The sequence below is a fragment of the Dendronephthya gigantea genome, unplaced genomic scaffold, assembly GCF_004324835.1.
Source record: "Dendronephthya gigantea isolate DGI-Jeju-01 unplaced genomic scaffold, DenGig_1.0 000023F, whole genome shotgun sequence".
NCBI lineage: Eukaryota > Metazoa > Cnidaria > Anthozoa > Malacalcyonacea > Nephtheidae > Dendronephthya > Dendronephthya gigantea.
In genome coordinates, this window is record NW_021163033.1 from 1,696,628 (window position 1) to 1,716,999 (window position 20,372).

At 36.1% G+C, this 20,372-nt stretch overlaps 1 protein-coding gene across 1 annotated transcript; it reads right to left on the bottom strand.

Annotated features, from left to right (window-relative positions):
• Positions 1-740: 740 nt before the first annotated feature.
• LOC114522540 (phospholipid-transporting ATPase ID-like) lies at positions 741-16,273 on the bottom strand. Its single transcript, XM_028543251.1, has 36 exons — positions 15,960-16,273; positions 14,090-14,148; positions 13,438-13,551; positions 13,014-13,112; positions 12,737-12,871; positions 12,325-12,395; positions 12,016-12,098; positions 11,822-11,928; positions 11,623-11,704; positions 10,616-10,674; positions 10,235-10,309; positions 9,777-9,901; positions 9,592-9,681; positions 8,745-8,799; positions 8,596-8,659; positions 8,389-8,444; positions 8,166-8,258; positions 8,005-8,068; positions 7,822-7,901; positions 7,481-7,525; positions 7,093-7,149; positions 6,969-7,017; positions 6,661-6,731; positions 6,469-6,566; positions 5,830-5,866; positions 5,390-5,491; positions 5,256-5,295; positions 4,910-5,157; positions 4,705-4,761; positions 4,151-4,246; positions 3,958-4,045; positions 3,499-3,580; positions 3,248-3,389; positions 2,714-2,797; positions 2,389-2,634; positions 741-1,554 (listed from the first exon to the last, which is right to left on the bottom strand). Exons 1-36 carry the CDS (start codon positions 16,015-16,017, stop codon positions 1,096-1,098), a joined length of 3,570 nt encoding a protein of 1,189 aa, XP_028399052.1. The 5' UTR covers positions 16,018-16,273; the 3' UTR covers positions 741-1,095.
• Positions 16,274-20,372: the final 4,099 nt, after the last annotated feature.

Genomic DNA, 20,372 nt, shown 5'->3' on the forward strand with positions numbered 1-20,372 from the left:
CTTCGTACTTTGCTTTGACTTGTTCCCAACAGTCTTTATGGCCGTGGTTTATTACAAGATTGGTCGAGCTCTCATGAAACAAAACAAACACATGAAGCGTGTGTGTTCAAACGCAGTAAGAAGCAGATATGTTCGAAATCGACGAACGTTTCTTGTTTGCCTCGGGACCGTTGTTTGTTTCGGAGTTGGTGTTGCGCCGAATATAGTCTATAAAACCCTGTACATATTTGATAAGCTATACTTTCCAAATTGGGTGGATTATCTGGCACTAATTCTGCGCACTGTTGGATCAAACGCACTAAATCCTCTTATATATGGAATATTGGATAAAAAATTGCTGGCATTTTGGAAATTTTGCCCAATGCGGGAATGAAAGTTACAAGAAAGTCAAGCAGTTCTCGTGAACAATCGTAAAATGCGTTTCTTGTACGTCGGTCCTCACAAGAAGTACATTGATAGGAAGGCAATAGAACGATGCATGCAATTTAGAGTAGACTTACAGTCGGTAGGATGATTTTTTTGCAACATATTAATTTCAGGATTATAAAGCTATGATAATAGAATAAAGAGTAAATGTAAAATTGTATTAAAATGCCATAAAAAAGGTTTAGAACAGTTGAAAAATTTGTATGTCGAAACATTAGCCTTGGATATCCTGATGACTACAGGCCGTCGAAACGAAATTTGAGCGGTAAAGTTCATGCATGCAATGAACATGAGCAAAAACAATATGAATTACGTCAAGAGAAAGAAAAATGTATTCTTGTTACAATGTATGTTATGACTGTAAGCATTACAATTATTATATATCTTAGTTACACGGTTTTGATTGACTATGGTGAATATAAGAAGCTATATTTTTTCCTAGAAAAATCATTCGGTAATTACTGAAGTTGAAGTTTGAGCAAGAATGGAGCCGCATTAGTGCAATATGTGTCAATTCGAGAGTTTTGGCTACTGCGATAATAAACACAATCACCAAGGCACGGCGATACACCTTTCAGACGATTTCACACAATCATGGATAAGAGAAACGATACGGTCCGGCGCTTCTAGATGATTCACGCCGTCGGAAAATACATGGACTATTTACAACTACCGTTTACTTTTAGATTTAAATTTTAACCGCTTTTGACGTCCAGCATTAATTTTAGTACTCAGTCTCTCTTCCTGCGCGAACGCGTACCCAAGTCTCTTTGAGCCTGATCTACCGCTCGACCTCGCAGTCATGCCAAGAAATTTGACCTGATTATTAACAGTTTTTCCCGTTTTCCACATTCGCCGTACGCTGTCGGATATCGTCGGCTTAAGTTCGAGAACCAGCGAGCGGTATGCGAAAACGGGTAGAATGGCGATGGCAGGTGTCAATAGGACACAAAGCCAAAATGATCCACTGCTATAAACTGCGTATTGTACGCCGTAGTACGACTGTTGTGGCGCGATGCCGAAAACAAACGCGGAATAGAAGACGAAGTAGAACAGAAAATAAACGATAATGCTTCCCCAAACCGATATATGATTCAGGACTGTCCAGGACTGCATATCTAGAGCCACCTAGAATGAAATTCAATGCTATAATTCAAAGCATATTCAATCAACTTTGCAATCGATGAAAAATTAAATTATGCTTTTAACTACACTTAGAGCATACGACCTATATTTTAAATGCACTGACTGTGCCGCCCACCCACATCATATAGGTCCTTCGCGTCGATGAAAATTACCGCATACCAATCATTGTTTTGGTTTGTGGGCGAATATTTCATATCTTGTTAAAATTTTATGTTGTGTACATGTGGCAAATTTTTGTAAATTTACACCAATGAAAGCGGTAAAAAGACGAAATATGTCACTATTAAAATCACCTGAACTATGTTTCAGAAATAGAAGCTTTGAAATTTCACAATTTTTGAAGCAATCGGCATATTTACGACTTGAAATGAAAGACGACTGGTTAAAGACGTCATAAATGTTCATTCACTCAGTCAATCTAATACACACACCCACAGGTCAGTCCTTCTTGTTCAAAAGCTGGTTAACCTTGTTCCGGGTAAAGCAACAACTATGAATCAAACTTTCCAACAGCTTTAATAATAAGCTAGATCACCTTCCAGACAGATTTTCTGGTCGAATACGGTTGATCTTTTCTAACGTATTGCTAACGACCATGCAATTAGCTAACAAAACGGTAAATTTAAACGGTAAATTCAAACGGTAATCCAAGGGCTGGTTTTCATTTAATCGTAGTAAATTGTCGTGAAAATATTGTGTGTTTGTGAGTGAACTATTTCACATCGGTGAAAATGACCTGGCCCTGAAGGATACAAAGTGTACAAAAAGTGTGTAATGTATGCTAATATATGCTTCTTTTCTCCTCAGCTGGCATACCTGGAGGTTCATTGTGATCACGAGTGTCGCCGCTACAACTGTGCCAAAGAACTGCAGGCCCGACTCCACTTCGCCATCATTGTTCACGTGATCATGGAATATACCGTACGGGACAAAATAAAGCACGAGAGAGACGACAGCGCCGCGCAGGAGACTGAGGAGGAATATCTTCTTGTTGAAGAGAATATTTTGCTGACCAGGTACGTACAGTTTGGGATTTTTTAAAGATACTTTGTCCGAAACATCCTAAATAAAACATGTTTTAGAGAAACATAAGAGGGCAAATAATCTCTGGGTGAACCTAAAAGTACTTTAGAGCGCGTACCTGATCAAAAATGCCCATGATAACAACAGGTAATGACGTAAAGAACACATTATAGAAAGATATAAACCAAGCATCGTATAAAGTCTGGAAAAAACAAACAAAAATTACGATAAAACTGTTTTAAACCTTGTCAACATCTCTCGGCCTTAATTTGCCAAAAAAAAACTTTTTCCAGGGATGTGTAAGAATTCAAGGCGAAAAAACAGAATCAGTCCCAAGTTTATTTAAATAATCACAGCTTAAACGTGTTGTAAGTCGGGCTAAAACATATTTATGCTCAAGAACATCAACTCTGATCTTAAAACGAGGTTACATCGATTGTAGATGTAAAATATGGGTTTTTCGAGAGATCCATTTTCTTGGTTTTCTTAACCGAAATATAGTCGGATGGTGGGTTAGGAGTATCCGTGTAAGCCAATGACCTAAGTTGTAAATATTGCAATGTTTCCGGTGTGGTCTTGAGATAATCCAACGTTTTGTGTCAGTTCGTTTCCTTGACAAACACCATCATGATAAGAAAATACAATGGGTTACCTGCGCCGAGAAGCCGACAAAAAAGGCGAACCACAACTGGCAAAGCGTGAAAGCGAAATTCTTGTAGAAAAAATAACCTAAAAATTTTGCCATTCTCATGTACGACCAGCGTCCATGAACTAACAGCAAACGTTCAAGAAACTTGCAAAATGTCAAGAAAAATAACCAAAAAAAAACAAGTTTGCCACACAGGCCTTTTGAATAAATTTTGAATAATTTTTAAACCAGTTTTAAGTTTGAAAAAAGGATATCTAAACTGTGCGAAGGAATAATCGCTCGCCAAAACAGCTTGCATTCCTTCTTGACCACTAATACCAACACCAATATGGGCCGCTAAAATAAAAGATATCATTTTAATGATATTGTATTTAGCAAAGGTTACTTTGGGATGGGTAACCCTCCTAACGGTGCCCATTTTCATTCTCATAAGTCGAATTTTGGACTTGGGGATATGCACAATTTTTGGATGCGAGGATATGCACAATTTTTGGATGCGAGGATATGCACAATTTGCATTACGGACACAAATTCTTCAGCTTGGCAAAAAAATATTCTTAGAAAGAATCAGCTAAAATTAAGTAATATTACATGTTTGTTGGTTGTGAATTCAGTAATATTGTAAGGTTTGTTTTACACTTTCATTTTGTTATCATGGCAACGATGTATCAAATTCCTAGACAATGTGACCAATCACGTAGTAAGTTGCTTACATTTTATCATGCTGACGTCATTAGCGCCATCTCCAATGGCTAACGTGACAGCCTTCACGTTTCGTTTCACTAATTCCACCACTAGTGCCTGCACGTAACAAAACACCGGGTCAATTTTTGGAACAAGCGTGAACCAGGCTTTATATATTGAAGTTCATTATCAAGAAATCATCATATTTCAACACTTGGTTACCTTCTGAAGCGGCGTAACTCGACAACATATGACTGCCTTACAATGGGTGGCTAATTCTAAAAATTCTAATTCAAACGAGGGATCCAGGGCAAACACCTAAAATCGAGCACAAGAAATGATTATGTAAATTGATAACAATGACACAAAATTTCATCGATAACTGTTCAAATGTGGCGTTGAAAGACAAGGCAATATTTTTAAAAAGCAGTGATAAGTAATTTAAAAATAGGGTTTTATATCGTGCTATTTGAAATCAATCGATGCAGTTTAATTGCGTCCTAAACACACGTTCCAACACGAAATACGTGTATACCGCACAAGGAATTTGCGCTCCAAGCGCTCCACCTTGAAGCACAAATCAGCTTTGTCAAAGACAACAAACATACGCAGTTTATTTTCTACCGACGTTATTTCGTAATTTTCGATATTTACTTCACGAACATTAAATTTTGCATGGTGGCACTAATTCTTCCAATCCTGCCCTACAATACTTCATGTTACAAGGGTGGCCCATGCAATGCGCTAATGCGTACTCTAGTGTAAACTGTACCTACCAAACTTTTACCGCGGATAACCAATGCAAACTCCGAGCTATTCGACGCACTTTTACTCTGTTGAAAAATGGATCATGTTAAAAGAACAAAAGGGAGAGTGAAGATAGATTCAGGAGGGGGGGTGATGAGGATAGATTCAGGGGGGGTGAGATAGATTCAGGGGGGGAATCTGAAAAGGAGATGGGTCCAGGCGGCTGTTACTCACCGTGCTATTATCAAGAACAGAATTAAGCGAGGCATCATTATTAGCATAAGGTAATATTCCCACAGAAACATCGTCATTCGCGATGCTGTTCTCCATGGAGCTACTCGCTTTCGACGAACCACGAACTTTGTTCATATAATCCCGTATAGAGGCCCGAACACTACTCTCGTCCTCGCCATCTACGATGAACGGATCCTCCATTTCATCTGTCAAAAGTTGACACGAGTAGCCAATGTTGATCGCCGTTTCTGTGTAATTGACCAATGGGAAAACGAGTTGAATATTAAATTTAAAGATCATACTAAACTTCATTCAATAATTCTATCTAATTCAATAACTGTCCTACCTTGTTTATCTCCGGTTAAAACCCAGATTTTGATGTCCGCCTAAAATTATTACGACCATTTTTAAGAAAAGAGGAAGATGGAAAAACGATTTAGAAGATGATTTATTAGAAAGTTGACGAATGACATTGCGTACCTTTGCTAAATTAGCGATAGCAGCAGGGACGCCATCTTGAAGTTTGTCCTCAATTGCTGTCGCTCCTATCAACTTCATATTCGTTTCAATTTCCTCGTAAGTCTATCAGAAACAGACGAAATGTCAAGGGTGATACAGAATAAAGAATACAGTACTCTCTGGGAAGAGGTAGGATTTCTAAATACATAAATGTACAACTGCTCGAAGTTACAGCCACTCCGAAAAACGTTCAACTTTATTTGTGTGATGATAAATTGGACGAGAATAATTTTTCGGCAATTTATCAAAACTACTCTGATCTCAGTTAAAAAAAATTGTCAATGCACTGTGCTTGCGGGATAATTTAAGGCTAAAAATATTTCGGCAAATTGCCGAAAAATTTATCGCGTTTAAATTATCGCGCAAGTTTAGGCCACCTATGATTCAACGCGAAATCTTACCTCGTTAATCTTTTCATCCCGGTCATCCGCTGCCGTACTACAGTTTGAAAGAGAAAATCGTTTTTCTAAATGAACACTGAATGCAAAGGGCATATAATTTTGTTCATGCTTAGTAAAGAGAAACGACATATACGAACGTGCCAAAATTGATCGCATTTGCACGCAAAACTATCGCAACACCCGTTTTTGCGAATTCGAACCGATTAAAATATGCAAAGGAAATAAATTGAGCCACTGCGAATTACAACTTCCCAAATGCGATTACCTGGACTAAAAACCTAATTTAAACTTAAAACTTCTTACATGCTGTATTTGAAGTTTTCGTAGATTAGTTGCTTGTTGCTATAGTATTCCATACAGTATTGACAAAAATTGAATATTCTTTTAAATAATAGAAGTCACCCCACTGTGTAGAACTTTTAGGCGTTTACTAAAAAATGCATTGTGATGACCATGTCTTGACAGTATTGTGACCTCCTTAATTCCTTAAAACTAAACTATAGACCTAAATATAGCCGCAATTATTGATCTAGCAAGGTAAAACAGAGTTCAAACAGCAAGTATACATAGTAGAAATTTTGTTAATTCGTATAATCGTACGGAAAATGTCAAAACACTAGATTTTATAGTTTTTTATACCTGGCTTCGTGGTATCGTCCCATCCAATCTTTGAAATATTCTTCGGTAATATCCTTCTCGGCAAGAACTAATGTGCGAAGACCACTCTTGGCAAATGTCTAGGGTAGACACGCAAAACGAAAATCTCGTTATATAGTTAGAGGCAAAAGATGTAACATTATTTGTGCCATATTTCTCATTATTGCCACCTACATTCAGATGTTTCGTTGTTGTCTCCACGAGTTCTTGGCAACTCGGGTCCAACCTCTCGAAAATAATGGTATCTTTAAAAGGAATATTTAAAAACATTTCTCAGAATGTTGCAAGGCGAGAGAAGATTGGGTTTCATACAAAAAAATTCTTAACATTTCGTTTGTGAACCCCTGTTCAATATGGAACTGATATTATAGAAGGTGCTAAAAACTCCGACCCCACCTCCCCTTTTAAGCAGACTACACCCCCTCCCTCCCCACACGTGTAGAGGCAAGACATATCCCAGTTAACATAACATACTACTCTACCTGCTCCTTTGCAGTACAACTTTATCTCATTATCACGCCGCACAATCACCTTGGATAAAAATTTTAAAAAATATTTAACACGACAAGAAATTTATAAAAGCAACCGCTCAGTCCGTCAGCTTACCGACATTCTCTTTCTCACGTTGTCGAAATCCAAAATGCACAGCAATTCCCACGTTTCCTAAATGAAGAACTCGCGTTATTATCGTTGGCAAAGGCATTCGTCACTGGTGGTAAACGATGACGTGTTTTTATTAAGGCACCATCCAGTTAATGGCATTTTTAATGGAGACCTGGACCGATGGTCTACAGGCTACCCCAGACAGTAGGAGATATGAATAAAATTAAGCAACTGAAGACGATCAAATGATAAGATCGTATGCTCTTATCTCAGTTCACCACTGGTAGTGGCAGCTCTTCTACCTTTCTTGGAAATATAGAAAGGTCTCTGAAGAAGGATTATGAGAAATTTGAGTTGAGAGATATTAAGGAATAGCTGTGAACAATCGTACCTCTTTTCCTAAGCATTCAAGGGTCACAGTTGTCGGAGATCTTCTCTGTAAAAATAAATCATGAAACACTTGACAAATTGAATGACTTGAAATCTGCTAGAATCCTGGTTTGTATTTCTGACATTTGCAAGACCTTGTACAGTTACCGTTATCACGACATTACTCTAAAAAGCATCACTCTTTACTAAGCACCTCCTTTGGGAACATTTCTTTAACCCGAATCAGTCCCCCCCTGGAAATCACCTTTCTTTGCATGTGGGAGAAAACACACCCCGGGGAATAAAATACAGCATTCCTCAGAGATCATAGAATGACGTTTTTGAAGCACATGCTGCACATACCAAGAACACAAATCCAAAATTTCGGGCAGCCGTTACAAGAGCAGCTTCGTCGGGAGACTGGGCTTGATATTCCAGATCACCTAGCGATCAAAAAATACTTGTACTATCAAGACATGTTTTACACTAAGGTTCCAAAAATCAACTGCAAAATCCCGACTCTGTTTCGCTTGCGAGTGAACTCACCGTCAACTTCTTCAGAGATTACCGAATGACATAACGCAATGAGTCGAAAAAAGTCGTGCGTTTTCTGAAATTGAAAACAAAGCTCATTGGCGCAGTTCTCACTCCAGATGAACGTATATTGAGATCATCCTCCGCCGAACCAGGCGAGTAAAATAATTTACCTTGCTGTTGCCTTGAATATCAGTCACCAGCGTTTGATCGTAGAAATGAAAATGGTCATCGGCAAGTTGGTTGCCAGAAAAATCGACAGATTTCTAAATAAAAGACGAAATACTGCACATGAGGACAAGCAAGTCTCGTGAACCTCACAATGGATGAGCCCCTTTAACCAAATCCTGGGAAAACGTAAATACACGCAAGTTCCAAAGTGTTTCGATAACTTACTCTTGATCTCATGGAAGCGCCGCTTTGCAAACTGACTTCTGGACCTTTCAAATTACCTAAAAGTTTTGAAAACCTTGTTTGGTAAATATTATACTGTAGATTACGAGGTTTTTTATTAAGTATTACTACAGCAAGCAACTATAGACAACCTGGAATAAAACACACTATAACACTCAAACTCATTGAGTGACTTTCCAAATTACTCACCATATAAGGTACCAGCTATGGAGCATTGTTTAAATGTCATTATATTTTGAGTGAGGGTACCAGTCTATGAAACGATAGATTGTTACGGTTTTGATCCAGAGAGCTTAAGACAAAATGCGTTGAGGAAAACTTAAGTATATTATACTCACTTTATCCGAAAATATGTACTGGATCTGTCCTAATTCTTCAGTAAGAGTCGTGGTTCTAAATGATGGAAATATTGAAAATGCTATAACCATACCGCGGTATTTCTAATATACAAAAGAAAACAACATGCAAATGTTACAAGTCAATGAATCAAAGCAGCGGCGTAGCCAGAACGATAATTGGGGGGGGGTCCATATTCATATATTCGTGATACGCAGGATTAATTTCTTTTCAAATCAATTGTCCTTACAGTCTGTTTACATGAATATATGAATATGGACCCCCCAATTATCGATGCTGGCTACGCCAGTGAATCAAAGTAAGGCTATGAGCACACAAGCGTTGTTTTCGAGCGTGATGAAAATCGTTTTTGTCTATTTTATTGTTTAGACCACGCAGGTCCAACTTAGCTAAGTTTCTCCCACTCGTGCAGGCTCATATTGTCAGCGGACAACTTACATAAAATTGAGAGCAAGGCGTAAAACGAAAAGCTTCTAATTTTTCATGCGAAGACCGCTGGGAAACTGAGCCCTCTTTACCGGGAGAAAATTTGCCGAATATGACCAACGTGGACGCCCTGTACACACGTATCAAGGAAAATATGCTTTATACGTTAAATTAGCCTCAACTTCTATTGTAAATTGACGGTGTTTGAAACCGTTTTGGCATGAAAACGAATGTGAAAACGCTCGAAAACGTTACCATGTGCACATAGCCTAAGGCAAAGGCAAGGCCCTAAGGTCACTAATCTGATGATACATCCAGTGTATATTAGGCCAGTGGCGAAGATTTGATGGTTACTGTAGGTATACGATTTTCGGTTAGTTACAAAATTGCACAAAATGTTACCTGGCTCTCGCTGGTGTAGACTTGGGTTTGTAGTACATCTCTGAGTCCCAATTAATAAATAAACTTTGGCCCAAACGAATGATTTCGACACTGAAATATAGAATTACGCATATTTTATAAATATAGAATTGCACACATTTTATAGGGCACCGTATCAAAATTTGATAAGGAAAGTTGTAAATTACCTTATATACAAAGAAATGGGTATCAACGTATTTAACACCATAATATATCCCGGCCAGTGAAATACTCCGATCAAAGCTGGCGAGTCTTTATAAAAGGATTCCCATTTCAAATATATCTGAAAATTCTGTAGAATTGAAAGCATAAAAAATACTATATACACCTGAAGCATAAATTATTATTTTCAAACTATATTTTATCTTTTGCCAGTGACTAATTTCATAGTCAAATTGTTGCTATTATATCCAGTGTAATTATAAGATCAGTGGCTAATATTATCACGCGACTGCTTTCAGTATTTCTGCTAGCACATGCATGTATTTCCCCCAGTCTACATAGGAAGAGTTTGACTAGAAAAAATACACTTTTTACTCATACTACATTTAATCACACAGCCTGCGTCATTACTCCAGCCCCGGTATACGATGTTCCTATTTTCAAAATGTACTGGTTAGTTTACCCGGCCAGTTTCGCTTTCCCAAAACGCGGACATAATCGAACAGAAGACGCATATTGTTGCAAGCAGCACAGCGATCTGAATAAAAGAGATCACATGTAAATGGTCGCGTAGGAGAATGATTTAAGTATTTGAACTGATGCAAATTCTACAGTAATAATTTCATGTTCAGTAAATCCTTAACACATAAATTTAATCCTTGAGATTGAGTTAGATTTAGGTTAGGATGAGGTCTTGGAATAGGTTTATTGTTCATAAGGGTAAACCCTAATACCCTAGGTATTATGGTTAAGAGGGAAAATGAAGTAAGTGTTCACAATCATCATTATCCAATATTTTCCGCTATTTTGTTTTATGCCAAATATGTTTTTAAAAGAAACTCACTCCTCCAACAAGCTTGTTGAGCAAACGATCCAAAGATGTCGTTTTAAACCTTGCTTGGCCTAGAATTAATTAGATTTAATAAGTGAAAATGCAGTTTAATGTAGCTAGGAAAAAACAAGTTTTAAATGTACATAATTATATTGACTGCTTTCTGCTAATGTGTTTCCCGCGCATGTACAACTTAACTTTGCACGGACAAACTTTGCAATTTCATTCATTCTAAAAAGCTCTTTAATTCTAGCTGTACAGTTTCGGATTTTATTTTACTTAGCTGTGTAGCTATATCAAAATTTGCAGTAGAGCTTCCAAGAGGGCGAGAAAAACAAACACATACGGTAACGTGATTGGCTAGCAAGGAATATTCTCGCTGACCAATCACGTTGCCGAATTTCAGTCTCCGGATCTTTGAGCGCGAAAATTAGGGGGGAAATCGGATTTGCTATAATAACAAAGATGGCGGATGCTGGTAAAAGAAATAGATTTTTCTTTGCGAATTTAAATCGGTAACGATAGAGCAATGTTAAAATGTTTTAATCATGTCACATGTATTAAGTGAGGATCGGGCCACGTTTCGGCAAAATTATGTGTGAAGCTTTGTAATGAAAGTAAAAGTTTCTTGATTGAATATTGAAAATATTGATATGTATAAAACTATATCTTTCTCACTTGCAGAGATTTTAGCCTTTTTAAAAAAAATTGACAGCATGCGGGGATAAAAACTCGTCAAAACTAAAGGTAACCAGTGTTTTCCACGTAATGTGATATAGCAAATTTGTAGATTTGAATTTGTAGAAAATTGTCTCAAAAAGATCTACAGTTATGTGGCCATGTCAATATGAAAGCCTGCCAAACTGCTCAGAGCTCTAGTATTTTATAAGCATAGTATTTTCTATACTGCTGGGGGTATTTTTCTGTAAAAAACATTGTCACATTCAACACAAAAATAAAGACAGGGTCGTCTGCTGTTATAAACAACTGATTGTTGCCATGCAAGAGTGCGGGTGTACCTGTATTCATCATGAGTTTCGTATCAGCTCCGGCAAAAATTACAACACCATATATCCACTGGGTATTTCGTAGGACGCAACCCTATGCAACAAAATTACAATTCAAATTGCGAATTCCTGTTGATTGAGTTCAGCAAAAGTGAAAAGCAAAAGTGAATTTAGTTTAATTCAGTCTAGATATTGGCTCAAAATTACTTACACGTAGGATAATTTTTTCGTTGTCCAAGCTGTATTTTTCGCCCTCCCAATACAAGGTACCTCTGAATTTATCAAGAGTGTTGTTTGGTGTTTCACAAATAATCTCGCCTTGAAAAAGAAAAGAGAAATCACTCAAAAAATTACTCCTAGTCAATGGTCCATTTCCGTATTAAAATACAGTACTGATTGCCTCACCATTGAATTCTTGCAACTCCTTTTGGTCATCACCCATTTCAGCTGTTTCAACCAAAGGTTGTCTGCATTTTAGATTTGTTTCCCTACCAATAAAAAAATTACAGGTTATTGGATAGTGTGAAATGATGTCAGTCAAATTTTGAACTGATGGTACTTCAGGATTAAGTTTAAAACCACAGGATATTAGATGTTTGTAACATTTCAAATGATAGAATTCTTTTCTCCCTTCCCACAAGAAACTGAGGTTGTGTACCATAAACATTGAAAAACCATACCAGTTAAACAGTTAGACACTCATCTCCACCTTACCCATCTAACTCAGCAGTTTCGATATAACAAAGACCACTGTCCTCACTTGTGGTCAAAACTAAAAGATCAGCCTAGTTGAAAATATAGATTAATTTCAGTATTGGTACATGAGTATATAGGTCATTTTAATTACCACCAGTAAACAACTAGCTAATGACAACTACCTATACAACAAATGAATATCAGTTATCCATTGTTTAAATTAGCCAAACACCCTGACAAAAATGGCAACATATTGTGATATAAGGGAATTATTGCTAGGTAACAAAAAAATCATTCCTGACATCACTAACTAAATTAGTATCAATATATTCCTAAAAGTAATTGTGGGTAATTAACACCATAACTGATTGGGGCCATTTCCTACCCCCTCCCCATCAATTAAGGTAACTATATATACTGTTGAACTTACAGGTACTTGATCATTGTTGTTTAAACGCAGTACTTGACCGACTTGCACAGACAGCCATTGTTCCTCCCTCAACTGACCTTCACGGAGTACATTTGTTTTGCGACCATTAACCTCATTGTCACTCATGTGACGTTTCTATGGTAATGTAATCAAAACAGTTACGCATGGTATTGCCTCAGCGAAAAATTGAAAGATATCTCACCATCTGATGGCTCTTAATTTCAACTACAGCCAGTCAGTTGCACTCAAACTAGATACCTAGCTAAAGTGTACTTACTATATCATCATAACCATCCTTCACAGCAGTTGCAAGTAAGACAAAGAACAAGGGTACTGCTGTTGACTCAGGTTTCAATGCTGTTAGTTCTGGAATGGACTAAAATGACATAAATATAATAAATGACTACGGCTATTAACCTATCCCAGGGCTAATTTAGGATTGATTTTTCTAAAAACCAGTCACTAAATCTCTAAAACAAAGTAACCATCACTAGAATTAAATCAAATAACTGTTACCAAGATCACTAGATCTTCTTTAAGATAATTAACAGTCACTTTGACCCATTTTTTGCACATCTAGTAGGTACATCAGGGTGCAGTAAGTATGTGATTTCTAGTTGATCATAGCCATTGGCATTACTTTACAGCAAATGCAGCTAGTATACATATATAACTTTGCTCCAGTGCAATTGGCCACTTACCATTATTATTATTTGACAAAGAAAATAGATATTAGCCAGACGATGAAATTGCTCAAATAAGTTCTTTGGCAGAAATGATATCAAAGTGTATTTTGAAGTACAAATATAGTTATCCTGAAAGACAAAAAAAGTTATGCAAATTAATATTAATCGGATGATGTTGCAGGCATTAATAATTAAATTCTGAAATCTGAATTTATGTTGGCAATGCTAAAATTAACCTGTGACCACTCATGCACATGTGCATTAGATATTTATATAATTCTTTCAGGAAGTAAATTTAGAGTCCACCAAGGCTACCACATTTACATTATTTGTGCTTTATAATAGGACATCAGTGCAAGTATATGTACACAATTACAGTACATATGGTAATTCAAATTTGCATAGCAGTGAGGTTATAATACTTGCACTGGTATTCACAACAAAGACACAAGGTAATTACTTTCACTTTCAGCATTTCACAACACTTGAATAACGTCAAGGGTCATGGTTTATCTCTATCATCCCAATGAGTTAATTTTAATTCATGTGGCCCAGGTGAGTGTATGTGGGATGGCCATGCACTATCGGATCAGAAATGAAATGCTAAAAATAGTAAAAGGTTTCCCTATATATATGTAACAATTTGCATCATTGTTGATTTACATACCACATAACCTTGTTCAACAGTATGATTAGTGTCATTACATTTTATAACTCTGTCAGTTTCTGAAATGCAGAAAAAATGAGCCAACTAAGTTAGAAGGTAAGAAATTAGAGGTTCATGGTATATATAGTATGTCATAGTTATAGATGCCAAGTTCAGCGATGGGCCATGCGTGAGATAGGCACACCCCCACAATTCTAGGGGGGTCAGGGGGCATGCCCCCCCTGGAAATTTTTGAAATTTGGGTCTCTGAAATGGCATTTTAAGCATTCTGAGGATATATTTTAAAAAAGTAGAGAGAAAGCTCAGTCACTATTGACCAAATATAAGTCAAAACCGGCCATATAAAAATCCGTATTAACAGGGTGAGATCAAGAGATGCGGAGGTAAAAAGACCCCGGGTACGAGGTTGATCATGGTATTAAAACACATTCTTGCCCAGTAAAATGCATCAAACTCTAATCCGTAATTCGATAGCGTTACTGCGATAGGCTGATATAGTATACCGGTTGTTGTAATATTGCAATATCCGGCTGGTTGTGTATAATATAGCTTAAAATTGGAACTATATTACTATAATCTCTAAAAAGTAAACTAAATAAAGCATTTAACTTGTTCAAATCTTTTTGAAAATGACTATTATTTCTCTAAATTTTGACTTTTTAGCTAACTCCCTATTTATGTGTGAGATATATCATATCAGTGTGAGAAATAATGCTGAGGCGTGTGTCACACACATAATGCGTGAGACTTGGCATGTCTGCATAGTGGTCACATACTGAAACATAAGAGTAGGATTTGAAATAATATATATGGGAAGCCATATCTGATTCATTAGACTATAAATTATGATGTCTGTGAGTGGGGGTCTACAAAAGAGAATTTTTTTGTCCGCAGAGTTATTTTCAGTGAGACAGTCTTTTAAGTTATGTTAAGGCTGTTTTTCATTTAGTCTGATTGTTAATGTAAACAAGTTATTTTTGCCAATGTATTTAGTCGAAATTGAACTTGTCATTGTTTCAAGACTGAATTAAAACACATAGCAATTTTCTAATACATCAACAACATTGTCATGTTCAAAGCGATCAATAACAAAAAAAACAGCACATAATTAAAATAGGGTAGCTCTTGCAATGCATGCATTAGGTGCATTGTGTACCCTGGTTAAATTTTTTGCAACTAGGTGCTATCACATCAGCATAAAAGGGTTAATGGTCAACTAAAACTACTAGGAGGAAAGTTGTCCAATATATTAGTAAAATTAGGCTAATTAGCCCATGATGATCAATATTAGGACAGAGGAAAAATATATTTGGCATTTCTGGCATCACCAAGGCATATAGTTAAATAAGAAGTGGGATTATGGCATACTTGTCCTGAATGATTGCAAATTTAGATCTAAATCTAATCTTATAAGATAAAAATATCAGTATAAAGATGCTTTATACTAGAAGGTTGCTAGGGGTCATTACGGAATGCAAAACGCAAGGTGCATTTCATTTATAGTTTTCAATATTGTTTAAAATTTTATCACAATTTATTTCCGTCCGAAGTGTCGACGGAGCGATATTAAAATATGAGAAATAGACCACAAAGACCACAACAAAAAATCTTACGACAAATATTATCGACCTTTCAGCAAAACGCTTAACACGAGTGCAAGTGATCGGCTTGTAAAATCACTTTTGAGCTATTTAAAGACTCTGCCTATTTCGAATTTACTTTCCCTTTGGTCTTTGTCAACAATGCCGAATATGTGGAAAGCACTAAATTTAAAATCGATCTATAGCAAAATTCCATCGTCGTCTTCGGAAATACATATATTGCATTATAAGTGTTTCGATTAGTATATTAGTATATTATTCTTTAATACCTTCGTGATCATCTTCCGTGCTCGTTTTAAACTTTGGAACACAAGCCAACGTAGACATGATCGTCTCCAATATTTAATAAATATTAAAATGACCACAAAATCAAGTCAAAAAAATTCTTTATCCTGAGCAAAACACGCCTTTATATTTAATACTCTTAATCCACCATAAAACTACAGCTATTTTCAAGTATTATTCACCGATGATAGCTCGCTGATTCATTTTTGATTTACGCCTGTCTTTGTTCAACATATCTCGTGATAAATTAGCCAGTTTCAATTTGTAATAGTAGATCGCTAAGGTCAAGTTTGTTGTGTTTGGGAAGCAATCGAACTATGATTTGCATTCGAAATTCAAATTTATTTATGAAATTTCGTGCGGTCAAATGCTAATTTATGCAATAATTGATATCATTCATGCAAGTGCGAAATTCCGGCTTTTATACGAGTGTTGATACCTTAAAGAATCTCGGAATTTTCATTCATCGTGATCGAAAGCCGAAACTGCAATATCAAGTAGAATTTAGCAAGCCTTTCCTTTCCTAGCGGCCTTTCCATTTGACAGATTGTGTCAAAACTGTGGTTTTGTCTACGAGGTTTTGCCTCGGGGTATGCTGGGTTGCATTGTCCTTAATTACTGCTATAACGTTGCGAGTTTTTTTATAACTGTAATTACGATGTTCGAATAATTTTTCTGATTATGCATTCCTATTATGTCCATCCATTAAGTCCTTATTATGCATTCCTAGAAATGTCACGAGTTTTCTTCGAGTAAATTTTCAAACTAGAAGAAATGACCTTCGGTAATTAGACACCTCTTTTTGTAGAATCTGACCACTGGTCTGATCTCTATGACTATATTAATCAAGTAAAGACCCTGGGTACGAGGTTGTATATTAATTAGGTGGGCGCAGTGGGTGGGCGCGATTTCCTTTGGCTTGTGTTTATATCTATGGTTCTCACCAACGTCATAATAGGGATTTTTTCCCTACGTCATAAGTCCGCCATATTTATGATATTCATTTGAAAATAAAACCCATTAATTAAAAATATCTGAGTACACCAACATAACATGGCGGCCTAACGTCATGTGAAAATCATCTATAGGCAAAGAATAACCATTATCATCCATTGTTTTTTGTATAAGCCATTCGTCATGCATGATTCGTCATTTGAGGGCCAACAGTATAAATCCCTTATAAATAAAGTTTTAGTAATAATAGTAATTCGTCACTCAGCAGTCAGCAAGTACCGTAAATAGAATGCGAATATCTAAAATGACGCCATTTTTAAATATTGGCAAGGGCTGATTGCTGTATTACTGGCCGAATGACGAACCATAACGAATCACACTTGAAAAAATGAAGTTGTCTTTGTGATGGGTATTTTGCGTCTATAGATGGTTTTCACATATTGGCAAGTATATATCAGTGAGCTCAACTACAACTGGAGCGATAACCCAGAGAGGGGGCTTAGGGCGGATGCCTTTTAGTTTCTCTAAGTCTCAAAACTGAAACTATTGAAATATGATGTAGAAATTTCAATACTTTACCTGAAGAAAGACATATAAACTATTATTAAAGAGGCCCAATGGACGTTTTTAATTATTTATACCTCTACTATGCCTATAACATAAAGTTCTGACTAATTTCTAAATCAAATAGTAATTTTAAATGACCTTAGTTTGATATGTCACCGACGTTTTGATCGGAATCCAATATGTCGCAGTTTAAAACATCTTTAAAATAGAAAACTATTTCGGCTTCGAACAACTTATATGGGTATGTTTATCACTCAGATGTAAACTATCGTTATACAGTTATCGTTCCATGGTCCACTGATATACACTAGTGCTTTAAACAATTTTGCTCTTTTGATTGGTTTCCCAGGTTTCACATTTTAATTCTGGGTAAGCGGAACACGTAGTCGTAGACATGCAGCCTGAAACACATGCAAGCATGCAATGACTTTAATCAATCTACCTGTTATCACTGTCTTGTTACAATTCTTCGGTCGAACAGACATCGCGGTGACTGAGAATAAACCAATGCCAATGGCAAAGAAGAGTTATTGTACATCCATGCTTTGTCGCCGGTTTGCGTAGGAGTTCAACAGAATAGTGTCCAGGGATAAATTGCAAATATAACCGTAATATTTAAACGTTTGTTTTTTGTTAGTGTAAACAGACGTCGTCCCAAATGTGTAATTTTTTTCAATAATAGCAATGTTTTGACGAAATAAACCACGTATATTCGAACTCGACAACTCAAGTAAATCCCAAACAGGCGCCAACTGTATCTCTTCTTAGAATAAGTCGAACAACGATGGTGGTCAAACTCAAATTAATCATATGACCAAGTTGTAAAACGTTTCAGGTATATTATTAACAAATCGTCCACTCGACTATAAATTAACAATCGGGCCTGAAAGTCTTTCATCTGCATACATTATATAGGGGTTGCGACAGCTGCATGAACAGGGCAATTATTCCCGAAGCCAGCTTATATATAAGATCGATGATTAATGCTATCTCCTAATCTTTAATTTTACCGCTTCAATTTGATACTTTACAAATGTGTCAATGGTCAAGTGGTTGTAAAAATATTGCACTTCAATGACAATGCAAGCCTCTTTAAGTTTAAGCCATCGTTTGCACCCTATTGAAATAAATATGTTAAAAGCTCGTATATACACGCTACATGAGAACGAGCGTCATTGCCATATATTTTTAATATTTTCATTATATATATATATATATATATATATATATATATATATATATATATATATATATATATATATATATATATGTATATATATATAATATATATTTATTTATTTATATATATACCAAGTATGTGTTTATAGAATCATGCATATATGAATTAAATACAATAACCTTGGTTTACTTCATATGATTTTATTCACTATACAAATTTGTTTCGTATAACAAGCATAACGATATATATATTAATAATATTTGTCGTTTGTCCGGTGATTAAGAGTACTTGCCAATCATTGCCGGATATATTGAATGCTGCATGCATGTGCCGCCTCATGCAGCACACGACCGGAGCTGAGAGAAGGGAATTACTGATTTACGTCAAAGAGAAACTACGTAGATATATGCCGGATATCCCGTCAATCTAAACCTGAATACGATAGAACAAGCACCTACAAGCACAAGTTTCTATACCGCTGTAAATTCAATTTTAGCAATAAAGAATCAGTTTTTTCAATATGGTTTTTCAGTAATTAACTAACTTTAAAAAAGGGGTTACATGCAGGGGCTCTTGGGCATCGGTTCTGCTGGTAACATTGGGGGAATCCATGACATAGAAATTGCCCCGATTTTAGCATATTTTGAATTTCTTTAAATCTTATTCATTTAGAAATATACTAACCGAAATGGTAATAAATATTCCAACAGGACAGGATATTTTAAGAGATATATTAATTCAATATGTAAACAAAGCGCTTAATCGTACCCAAGAGTTAAATCAAAGTTGCAAGTTGCATAGAGTTAAAGTTAAATATTTCAAATACTTTGGACTTGAATTCACAATAAAGTCTTTCAGAATTAGGGATGCTTTTCGCCCACTTACATTCACGTTTCTCGTACGTATATGCACATACGCAAGTCGGAATAAATCAGAACTTAGTTTTCCGCATATTTAGTTAGTATGCATTTGCTGACCTACATGTTAAAAAATAAAATATTAGACGCATTTAAAATATTCCGTACGTGAACGTGCCTACGAAAAACGTAAGCGGAAATCAGCCTTTAAAGACATGTTACAGCGGCTTCTGCATGGCCATCGGTTCTGCTCATAACCGACTGCGGGGGGGGGGACTCCATGATTTAGAAATTGTCCAAATTTCGCATGTTGTAAATTTCTTCGAACATAAACTATATATCTCTTATACATTTAAAGATATAGTGAAATGAAATAGTAATAAATATTCCGACAGCATATAAATGGGATATTTTAAGATACATATATTGATTCAATATATAAACAAAGGCAAGGCGTTTGTTAACATCATCGACTGTAACCCACCTTTAAGCAAAGTCAGGTGTTATAAAACTGCTTATCTACAGTCTAAACAAAACAAAACGTTTATCACTTTAAGTATTCGTGCTTAAAAATGTCAAAAATTGAGCGACATTTGTCTTAATATTCTTAAAACTTTGTACAGCTAGAAGAAGATTCTTGTAATTTATTCACAAGAAGTTCACGAGAAGTTCCGATCTCTTTATTGACGTCATTTGATATGCCGGACGTCTTCAACTTTAGTATAAAATTTTTCTATTCCAGGCGACTATGTCTATGAAGCAACTATTTATGCTTTGAAGCATCTAAAGGTGATTCAGTGAACGAGCAAAATCAGGCCATTCACGTTTTGTCTGGAAGG

Bases quoted from the DNA above. Each gene is read 5' to 3' on its own strand.
- LOC114522540 (XM_028543251.1), bottom strand. From the start codon at position 16,017: ATGTCTACGTTGGCTTGTGTTCCAAAGTTTAAAACGAGCACGGAAGAT. The intron at 12,872-13,013 runs GTAAGTACACTT...ACATTACCATAG, and splicing joins AGGATGGTTATGATGATATA to AAACGTCACATGAGTGACAA. The intron at 3,581-3,957 runs GTAAGCAACTTA...CTTTTATTTTAG, and splicing joins TGACGTCAGCATGATAAAAT to CGGCCCATATTGGTGTTGGT.